At 41.4% G+C, this 11717-nt stretch overlaps 1 protein-coding gene across 1 annotated transcript in view; it reads right to left on the bottom strand.

The window, feature by feature from the left end:
• Positions 1-11717, bottom strand: part of NRP1 (neuropilin 1) — a 113174-nt gene that overhangs the window by 42409 nt on the left and 59048 nt on the right. The window contains exons 5-6 of the mRNA XM_009895105.1: positions 11514-11669; positions 8644-8810 (exon numbers count right to left, since the gene is read on the bottom strand). Of these exons, the coding sequence (XP_009893407.1) occupies positions 8644-8810; positions 11514-11669 (323 nt within the window). The remainder of the gene's footprint in view (positions 1-8643; positions 8811-11513; positions 11670-11717) is intronic.

Raw genomic sequence — 11717 nt, 5'->3', positions numbered from 1 at the left:
AGACACTCAGCAGTACACCTATCATCTCCAACCGAGGGTCGGCCCCGTGAGAACAGAGACCTTTAGCTCAGTAACGGCTCTACTTATTATAACATGCCTCAGCTGTGCGTTCCTACCCTGTGTTTCTAGCCACTACCCTTAGTCACTTAACTTCTAGCCTTAAGCTCTACCTCACCCGCCGTTTGGCACCTGCCTAGTCTTGTAGATTAATTTATTTCTGCTGGACTCAGAAAAATCTCCTTTTGAGATGCCTTCCTTCCCATCTGCAGAAAGTCGTGGCTGCGGCGGAGCAGATGTGTTGCAGTGCCTGGTAGCTGGGTGGGCAAGGCTGCTCAGCTCCCATGGGGTCCGCAAGCCATCTGGGAGAGAGCTCCCCTACCAAGGAGAATGGCACAAACAACTGATTTTTTGGCTTGATGGCAGTCTGAAAACCAGCAAACAATAACAAATGTTTTGAGTCAAGCCAAACACGTGAACCTGGTGAATGGGAAAAAAAAAAAAAAAGAGAGAGAGAGAAGAAGAATTTTGTACAGAGTTTTTTGTGGCTTTAATTTCTGTGAAAGAAAGTGGAAGGAAAAGATGGTGTGATGTAAAAAACCTGTGGTATTTAGTTTAAAAACATATTTAAATGTTTTAATTTCTTTCCCTCCTGGAACCAACTAGTGAAAGTGAGATAAATTTACAAAATTATTTTAGTAGATGCTGAATCAGTGCTTTTGCTGGACACATTTTTAATTCGCTATCTCAGCTCTAAAGGGCCATCTGTCTTGCAGCCGTTGAGGGGATGTAGGGGTGGACTGGGAAGTGGATGCATAGGTAATTACAGAGTTATATACAAACTACTCAGATCTCTGCATAATGGATCCCCTGAAAGAACTGAAACTATTATAATGATTAGGCTGGTAGTGGAGGCTCGGAGGGGCTCTGCTTCTGCTGCTCCTCCATATGTTGCGTGCAGGATTGCTCGAAGCCACACAGGACTCCCCTCTGTATTAGGGCTGATGTTGAAACATGTCAGAGAGAATTTTCTTCTAAACTGCATTTTGCACCTGCACTTCTGGAGCAATAAGGCTGCCAATGGTTTTGCACAGTTCTCTGAGCATCCCTTCAGCCTCCCCAGAGTGATAAATCTATAGCTGGGAACTTTCTGGTACTAAAATAGCTCTTAAAGCACTTTGAATAATCAAAAAAACCTTCATACTTTGTAGGGCCCTTTTATTTCTCCCTCTCCCTCTTGTCTAATTTCAGTACTTGCCTTTGTGAAACTCTACCATTTATTCGCATGTCACAGTAAATAAAGGTATGAATGTATCCTGCTGGGTCAATTAACCCTGGTTCTGCGCTGTGTCACAGTCTGTACTGGCTGTGATTTCCAGAAAGGAATATTCTTTTGTCATTCTTTGCCCATGTGCAAAGTATGTTAAGACTGTAAGTTAACTGTAACACTTTTCCACACAAAGCTAACTCTGCTTTTTGTAATTTGTGGAGTGCAGTTATGAACTGTAAAATGTCATGAACCAAATACATGACTTGTATTCTAAAGTGGTAGAGAAGACAAAGGACTGACAGTTTTTGTGCTTTCATGTCAGTGTGCTCCCTAATGATGGGCAAGCCCTGCCACAAAGCCTCTGAACTTCAGCTCTCAGGCAGCCCTTCAAAGGCTAGGAGAACTGGGAGGCTGAGGTTTCCCAGGTTTCATGTTATTCTGTGCAGTAATATGATGCACTTCACTGCGATATCAAACTCCAAAAGAAACAGAAATAATAAGAATAAAAATAACAGGCATTGTTGACTTGCACTTCCTTGAGCTTTCATGTGAAATGCTTAGATAAGCGTGCACGGTAAAGTCATCCTAAACAGCTGCCTGATGTAAGAATAAACCTGTTAATGAAACAAATGTGCTGTGCAGCAGCATATATAAATACTGACTATATTTTTAAGTGAATACCCGATAAGGAAATAAGCTATGACACAGATGAAAGGTCGAGACACCAAATGATGAACTGCAATTATTTTCAGAAGTGCTACAGGAATAAATCTGTACTAATCTATACACCAGTTCACATCAGCGACGCATGCTTCTGGGTTTCACTTACAATAATAATGAAGAACGTAGGTTACTGCAAATGTAAAGGAATGAAGACAAATGTAGAAGGAAAATTCCACCTCAGAGGTCCCTCTCATTCTGGAGAAGTAGTGTATACATAGAAGTGTGTTAAATCAATGGAAGTATATTTTCCTTGAATGGGAGAGTTAGTGTTAAGTAAACAACTGATATTTCAATCAGTGGAGGCGAGGGGGATCTCCCAGGTTGCTTTCTGAGGAGGCCTATTCTTACCTCTCTCTGGCCTTTCTCCAGATCCCTAAATGCTGCAAGATGCAGAGGGACAATTTTGCACCATATCAGATGATCTTCCTCAGGCTGGCCGGTCTAGAGAATTACTCTGCAAGAGTCATACGTGCCAAAGGGGTGGGTGGGGGATGAGGTGGAGACGGGCAGGCAGAGCCCTGAGGGAGCAACCAGGTCTGGTCCCCGTGCCAACTTCTGACTTTGGCCGTTTCCACATGGTACCAGATCTGTGGCCTACTCAGAAACCCCACAGTACAAATTCCGGCTGGATTGGCCATTTATGTTGTATTGGCCAGGCCAGAAGGCTGTGCCAGCTTACAGCGTGACCTGGACAGGCTGGAGAGTTGGGCAGAGAGAAGCCTTATGAAATTCAACAAGGGTAAGTGTAGGGTACTGCACCTGGGGAGGAATAACCCCATGCATCAGTACAGGTTGGGGGCTGACCTCCTGGAGAGCAGCTCTGTGGAAAGGGACCTGGGAGTCCTGGTGGACAACAGGATGACCATGAGCCAGCAATGTGCTCTGGCAGCCAAGAAGGCGAATGGCATCCTGGGGTGCATCAAGAAGAGTGTGGCCAGCAGGTCAAGGGAGGTCATCCTCCCCCTCTACTCTGCCCTGGTGAGACAGCATCTGGAGTACTGTGTCCAGTTCTGGGCTCCCCGGTTCAAGAAAGACAGGGATCTGCTGGAGAGGGTCCAGCAAAGGGCTACAAAGATGATTTGTGGAGTAGAACATCTCTCATATGAGGAAAGGCTGAGGGACTTGGGTCTCTTTAGTCTAGAGAAAAGAAGATAGAGGGGGGATCTTATTAATGCTTACAAATACTTAAAGGGAGGGCGCCAGGGGGATGAGAACAGTCTTTTTTCAGTGGGGCCCAGTGATAGGACAAGAGGTAACGGGCACAAACTTGAACATAGGAAGTTCCATCTTAACATGAGGAGGAACTTCCTTACTTTGAGGGTAGTGGAGCGCTGGAACAGGCTGCCCAGAGAGGGTGTGGAGTTTCCCACTCTGGAGAGTGGAGCCTTCAAAACCCGCCTGGACGCCGTCCTGTGCAACCTGTTGTAGGTGACCCTGCTCTGGCGGGGGGGGTGGACTAGATGATCTCCAGAGGTCCCTTCCAACCCTGACCATTCTGTGATTCTGTGATTCTGTGACACACAGTCAGGAATTCATCTTAGTATATGGCCTTATGTCAGCTGCAGAATGACAGATAATACCCAATCCAGAGTATAATGTCTATTTATGTTAACCTCCTGTTAACCTTTTTTGAACAAATTTGAACTGGCAGAGTGTGTTTATACCAGAGTAGTGCTTTTTGGTTTATGGCTGCAAAGTTTTGATCTGATACTAGGATTCTTAAAGCTGGATTTATGGTTTTGTCCAACCCCAGCCATAATATGAACTGAAGATCTTGTGTTATTAACAAACATACTTTGCTTTCTGGGCAAGCTCACTCAGTGTTAGAGGATGAGAGAAAAATTGTGCCACCCAGAAACTATCATCCAGCTTTGCGGGAGTGTAAAGGTTTGTGTTATGTTCATTAGAAGAAACATTCTGATAGAAAAAATAGAGATTCTGCAGTAAAAGTACCCAGAAGATGTTGCTCCTTGCAGGTTTGAAAACCCACACCATTATGAGGATTGATGATAGCACAGGTTTCCAGTGACCCTGGTAATAGGCAATCAGTCTCTTCAAAACCACACACATGAGGGTCTCAAGTGTCTGTAGCTGATGGCACCTATCCGGCAGGGCACTCCTCCTGGAGCTCCCCCGCGCCAGCTCTGCCCTGGGGAGCTGCTGCCCACGACCCATCGGGGTGTCCCTCAGGCACAAGGGCTTGTCATGGCCAGCGGCCCGCAGCTTCTGCTCAAAGGCTTCCGAAATAAGATGCAAAAAGTTCCCTGAATATAAAGATTTCGCATGTTACTTTTTCAGATGAGTGTAGACGTAACTGCTGTTCTTAAATGCGAACATTAAATCTACTCTGTAAAAACACAATTACTGCTGCCATGGCAGAAATCAGTCGTCCCTTTTGAAGGAATGCCTTGAAAATGCAATCATAAAATCCCTGCACGTTATGGATTTCATTAACATTGTACTCCCCTAGGATTCCCAATTGCACAATAACAGGAGTTCTTTAAATTTTAAATACCACAGACAGGAACAGTTTCACTAAAACCAGATGTGAAACCCTCGCACTGGCCTTCTTACTGGTTCTGAGTACTGAAACTGGCTGGTAATTGATACCTATTAACATGTTTGTTGTTCAGATTACAGAAATGGAAACACTATACTATTTTTCCTGTGAAAGGATACATTAATGAGGGACAATGACTTATGCTGCAATGGCAGTTCCCTGCTCTTGATTAAATTAAAGGGCTATTTTAATTTTTTATTTTAAATTATGCTATTTCACACTGAAGGGTAGTCAAGTGTGTGAAACGTAAGTGTAATAAACAAGTAGACTGAGCTTAAGGTTGGGGAGCTAATAACGTACCATATGACCATAAACTAACTTCATGCTTATTTTTGGCAACCCTTGCCTCATGCATATCTTTATTCCATTCATATTAGAAAATCCACAGACTTTATTAATGTGTTTTTAAAGAAGAAATTCAATCTGGAGTGACTCTGTTTCTGATTATGGAGTCACTCCAAATCTCAAGTTAGTTGAGCAATTTTCAGAAGTGTGTTTGAGGGTAAAAATAAAATGGAGAAAGTATTGTGCTGCCTTATGGTGTGACTGCGCTTTGGATATTTTGAATCTAAGCTTTGACATTTATTTCCAAACAACTAAGGAAAGGAACGGACAGGCAGCTTTCGCTGAGCAGAGCCCTGTAAGCTGGTGGCATTCAGATGAACTCAGGAGTTAGTACCTTGTCAGCCACAAAGAAGCAATCTAGTTTTTCCACCAAAGAATGGGTTTCATGTCCACAGATGGAATTCATGCAAATCCACTACTAACAACAAGCCAACACTATTTTCCTAATTATTTTCAGCAAAATGGTCTGAAAGACGTCAACACCTCAAAGGAGACAATCATATCGCATGCCCTCTAGCTGTCCTCTATAGATACAAATCTCCCTTTGCTGATATTTAACTGAGGTTTTCTGTTTCTTTTGTCTTAGCAAAAACATTAACCTTGAAGGGAGGGGTAAAAGGAAGGGAAAGGAGAACTATAATATTTCCCCTATACAAAAAAAGGTACACTAAGGAAATTAGTATTTTGAGCTGAATTTTCAAGCTGCTTTGCCCATGTATGGTTCTATGTATCTCATATACATGTTGTAGTTGCATATGCACATGAGCAGTTTGAAGGCAGACATCGCTACTTATCCTGCTGCAATGTGTGTGCAGGTATGGAAACCTGCAATTGTGAAAAGGTTAATGAATACTGGTATACACAAAATCTTTTTCTCTTAGACAAAGGCATATAGGCAGAAATTTGCACTTTAGAAGCTCAAAGTTCAGTGTTGCTGTATCATTCAGACTGTTTTTTGCTGTTGGATAATTTCTGGACTTCTTGCACTGTGTAACAAAAATCCATTTATGCTATACTGCATAAAATACTTCTAATAAATTACTAGTTTATAATAGCATACAGAACAAAACAGAACAAAGTGACCTCAGTCCTTCATATCCAAGTGTCTTCCTCCTTTTATAATATATTACATTTTTTTTAACAAGTAATTTCAGAGTATTTTATTAGTTGCATGTCCTTGATTGTTTGGCTGTAAGCTCTTATGGAGAGGAACATCTGTTCCTGTGGCTATTTGTACAGAGGAAACACGGGATTTCAATATTTTATCCAGATACAAACTCGCAACATGTGCTTGCTGCCAATGGCATCAAGCCTTTGTAGAGGATAGCGGTTCACATGTGCAAGGACCCTGTTATTGAGGTGTCTGATGGTCTGAAGTGCTTAGCACCCGTCTCAAGATTGACAATTAAGTTTAACAGGAAAGCATTTAGAACACATTTGGAAGTTTGAATTAGCGATGTTAGCATTGAATTAAACCATAATAAATCAGTATAAGAATTAGTATCCTCCTGACACAAATGGAACCAAAGATGAGTTAAACTGTTGTACCTCGTGAAAAGCCAGGGGATGGCATACTCAATCTCTAAACTAGCTCAGTTGCTTCTGCTACGTAGGTTGAGTAGTCGAAACAATTAACAGTTCTCCCACAACACGTTAAGGATGCCTGTTCAATGCAAGGAATCTTCAAGCAAGACTTTCTAGGGTCAGTCTTGCAAACAAGACCCAGCTCTGCAGCGAAGGCTGCTGCGGCCTAGTTGCTCTGCCATGGAGTCTGCCGTGGGGCTGCTGGTCCCTCCGCACGGGCCCCGGGCGGCGGAGGAGATGCCCTAGGGCTAGGCTGCTCAGGAAAATGGTTCCTGCTGCCTTTTCCAAACCAGGGGCTGGGTGAAGTAGGTGAGACCCGTGGCATGAGCGGTACAGCATACAAATAATCACCAACTTCTTGGCTGATGTGGTAGCTGGAGGAAGTGTAAACCTGCTAAAAATTATGCTCAGTGGTTGTTTCAGCCCCTGAGCAGCCTGGTTTGCGGCAGAAGGCAAAGGAGGCTGAGAACTTCATGAGCGGGAGGCCTGAGGTATCCTGAGCTGTTTTAAGCACAAACTCCAGAGTAGCTTGTATTCTGTTATGTCTTTGTTATTAAAAAAGTTAATGTTTAAAAAAGTCCTTTGAAACTTTTTCTCAGAAAGATCTAGTTCTAAGTGGAAGGATTAAGCTATGTATATATATGTACGTAGTCATCATAACTCAATAAAGCTAATAAGCACACAGAACACATGAATGAGATTTGACTAGCTCTCTTGTTTTGATTATCCAGTCATAAATGCATAAGTGACAGCAGAAAAGAAGGAAATAAAGAAAAAGTGGCGGCCCTTCGACCAGATGAAACACATGGAATTTGATTCTGATGCATTCCACCCTTTTTCCATGTGCATTCCATGGATTGCAAGTGGCAATGATTAATAACAAGCCTTGCACTTAGATAAGGCTGGGGAGATTTTAACATTTATTCCTAAGTAAGGAAAAAGGATTAACAGATTGGTTTTTTTGCCACTCTGAAGTCTGATTAGGTCCATCATACACGATTGCCAAGTTGCCAAGAGCTCAGGATGTGTAGGGGCCCCTAAACAGGACACCTGAGAGTCCCATTGTGTGCCAAGGATCAGAAATAAAAGATTCCCCCCCCCCTTTCTTTCCTTTACTAACTACTACTCAACATGTTTTTAAGCTTTCTTGCAGACAGCAAACCTCACAGGAAACACCAATGTGAACATTTGTATGGACGGCTAATAAGGCATTGTTTTTATATGTCAGTTAGTAATTTCCTATAGAAAACAACAGAAGCAGGAGGAATGTTTCAAATATATGAACAAGTTTTCAATATTAGTAATATTGATCTAATATGCTCAAGCCTTTCTCTCAGCTTTTGCCAACATAAATAGAAACTAGGTTACAACTAAGAAGTGTAATTCAACCTACAATCGAGATAAATGCATGCTTTTTTCACCTAATTATATTAATAATTGCCTGCTAGTATAGATTATTTGTATACAGTAATTCATATGAATAATTTTAACCTGTACAGGAATCATGTGCCATTAAGCTATGAAGCTGATAACAAATAGCAAACAACAGGCCCAAGTAGACTGACTGAACTCAAGGAGTCTTTTCGTGGCGACAAAAGTCTGCATGATTTCTCCTGTACTAACAGAGCAAAGCCGAGGCAGCCAATCTTGTTAATGAACTTTGTATTTAAGGATGTGGAAGAATAGCGACTAGACAGAGACCACTGAACTCATTTCATGTGTAACATATTCTAGAAGGGACATAGGTCTTCTGAGGTGAAATCTGAGTGCATGAAAACACCACGCCGTATTAATGCTTAACTGTAATCAGCTAGAGACATAGCACATGCTCAGTTTACGGGGACATTCCACTTTAAGTGCATGTTAAACTAATATTGACTTTTCCACTAAACCAAAATCTCTGTTATTTGTGCCCAGAAGACTGAAAAAACAATAGACGTGGGAAGCAGAAGAATTAATCTTCCTGACCTTTTCTTTTTTATACCTTTGGGAGTCAGTCTTTTTTTTTGTGTCTAATAGGGAATGTGAGCTATTCACTTGCAATGATTCTTAGATTATGTAGAAGGACTTTACTGTGTTATTTTTTTCTTTCTTTTGCATTCTCCACATTCAAAAAGCTCCACAGAGTATTATTAATAATATCTTTAAAACGTTATCTTTTTACCTGTATCCATTCTCTGATAGAATCTTCCCCTGGGGTCCATCCATTCTCAGGGTAATTTAGCCGGGACCTTTCTGAAGACCAGATAGCGCTGTACTGGGAGGAGACAGTGATTTGATCAGAGAGAATTTCTCCTGACTCCATACCTAGTGGTTCCATGCACTGGAAATCTGAAGAAAAATAAATTACCATCATTATTATGGTCAGCTTTTTGATTTAGACTTTGAATAATGAGAACATTTTCCTGCTTTGAATATGAATATATAAAGAATTTATTTTTATGTGACTTGGAATTCTTTAGCAACTTTAAGTGAGGCAGTACTGGGCTTATGGTGTCATTCTTAATACTGTCATTCGAGTTGCCATGGCAATTCCTGCAATAATAATGCTATACAAATATTTTTAGCCCAGCATTGTAGCCATTTCAATATAGGACAATAGAATTCTCTTTTCCAGGGTAGCACAGGCACTTCTGTGGATTCATAATATAAAACAACGTATGTTCACCTCATAATTATGCACAAAGGCAGGAAAGACAAACCAGATGACTGTATAAAATAATTTTATTTAAAATTTATTTACTCCAGTACAAAAAGTACAAGATGTTTTAAAAATATTATTAAAACTCTAGCCATTCTCTTTTGATCCTGGACACCAGAAAGAAACACAACAACAAAATTTGAACCCAGGCCAGAAGAGTATTGACCTAAGGGAATTACCACCTCTTCTATAACATAATGTATTTTAAATGAGTTGATCATCTCCATCCAATCTCTTTTTGTTGACACAAACATTACCAAGATAATTCAAAATCAATTGACAACCCAATCACTTTGGTGAGTTCAAAGGGTGACAGGGCATGGAGACTAAATTCTTCTCTCACTATTCAAAAATGAGTGCTCTAACCCCCACAGAAGCAAGGAAGGCCAGTGACTTTTGACAGAACCTCACATCCAGCTGCTCATGCCCCCCTCTGCCAGAGGTTTACCAATCCCATTACAAGGGCAGGAGAAAATAACTTGTGCCTACGCTTCTGTTCAGGGACTTCATAGTATATTAATATAATTTGTTCCTTCATTAGCAGTTTAAGGTAAAGTACTGATATGTGAAGTGGAGGCCCTGACATTTGGGTACCCACTCTTTTTTATTACACCTTCTCTGGAGCTGATGTATCTCTAACAGAGGGTTAGGTGCTGATCTGAAGGTTTAAAAATCTATAAGTTGGAAAAATGTTCTGATTTTTCAATGAAAGTTAAAACATTGTGAAAAAATATTTAAAAACTTCTATCTGGGATCCAGAAACTTACATTCAGAAATGCTATCAGAGTACATTGTAGGAGTTGTAGTTAGGGTGCTCCATAACTGAGTTATCAAACTTGTTGCCAAACTGCATTTCCCATGGCATGCCATCCTTTCCCCCATTTCTGTGCTGCTTCAACATATTAGGGGCCTTGGGTGAAGTACTGAAACTGAACTACTTTAGGGTGAGACAGCCATAGGCCACTACAAAGAACTGCAGACATGGTAGGTGGGAGTCATATTAAAATATCTAAAAGGTAGGTGTCTGGTTTGATCTAGACGTGTGGGCTTTCCCTGTAGACTACTGAGAGGGACAAGTACCTCCTGGGGACATCTCACGTGTCTGTAATGAGTAGGCCGAGTTGTCCTCTGGAGGGTGACCCTCTCTGTAGTGACAACACAAAGAGCTGAAATTAAGTGAGAGGAATCACTCCTCTGTTTAAGCCTGCATCATAGAAAATGTTTCCTCTTATCATCCAAAAGGGTTTTCACACACACTAACTTCTCCTGTTCTGTTTTCCTGTGTTTAAGAGCTGAAGGCATCCCAGCTTAGCAGATATTATTAATTCTGGCTCCAGTGTGATGATGCCTCTGCAGCTCAGGGAGGATGACTGTGGAGGTGGGTGACATGGGGAACGAAGTTGCCTGTGCTAGCTAATGAAGGGGTAGGAGCAGCATCTACATAAGTAGAAGACATACTAGCTGGAGGTACCATCTGAGAGAGACAGAGGAAGATGCTTCCCATCCACAGAGGCTGGGGTATGCCCTGTTCCCTCTTCCTGGCTATGCACGTGCAAGAAAGCTACTAAAGAGGCAAGAGGCAGAGGAGAGGTAGGGAGTGACAGGGATAATTTCAGTTTACTCATTTTTCTTTTGTTCCTTCTTTGACTAAACAAGTACATCAAATCTGAGTGAATCTGCTCAAAACTCAGCCAGTCACAGAAAGGAGACAGTTTGCTTTAAAGTGTGTATTCTATCATTGAGCAAAGCAGGGAAATCTGCAAGGACGTGGTGTAACACAGCCCCTTATTTTCCTGTGTCTCCCTCACTTCATTTCATTCTCTGTCCAAAGGGTAAGCATGAAAATGAGGCAACTGGGAAAAAAATACGAGACAGAGAACAAAGTTTAGAGGGCTTATGAAATGGTTTAACAAGAGCACATATATTAAATGGGTTCTTTTTATTCAAGAAATCGATCATCAAAGCTTATTCCACGTAATAAAAGAAGGCTTTAGATAGTGCATTCATTGTTCATGTTTCATTGTTTTAATGCAAGTGTTCAATTGCTCTGCATTCCTGTGTTTCCTTGGTCAGCACAGTTTTTCACAATAATTATCCCAACTTCCTGGCAATACTGCAGAATAAAACTGTAAGGAGAATTCTGCTTCTTGTGCTGCTTTTCAAAGGGCAGCTGTTCTTTAAAGAAAAAAAAAAAAAAGGAAAAACAGAACCAACCCTTCCCCACCACCTTATTTATTTAAGGTTTCTTTAAAGTTTCATGCAACACCTGGTGTGCAAGAAGACATAAGAGAGAATATTTTCCAAGAAGCTCTGCGGGATAGATAAATACTGACCTTCTGATACACTGCTCTGCGACACGCTGTAATTTGCTGAGAATCCCTCTTTTGCTATTGCACTGTCAGTGTAAAATGCCATTGAGAGAATCCCCGTTGAAGACCGGACACGTCCTGGGTTGTTCTGCCCACAGTAACGCCCTATGTGTGGGCCAACTGCAAAGAGACAGGATATAATAGTAAACTACCCGTTCTGCTACAACA

The sequence above is a fragment of the Charadrius vociferus genome, unplaced genomic scaffold, assembly GCF_000708025.1.
Source record: "Charadrius vociferus isolate BGI_N301 unplaced genomic scaffold, ASM70802v2 scaffold61, whole genome shotgun sequence".
Classification (NCBI taxonomy): Eukaryota; Metazoa; Chordata; class Aves; order Charadriiformes; family Charadriidae; genus Charadrius; species Charadrius vociferus.
The sequence above is the reverse complement of the archived record's forward strand: the minus strand, read 5'-3'. Positions and strand labels throughout refer to the sequence as shown.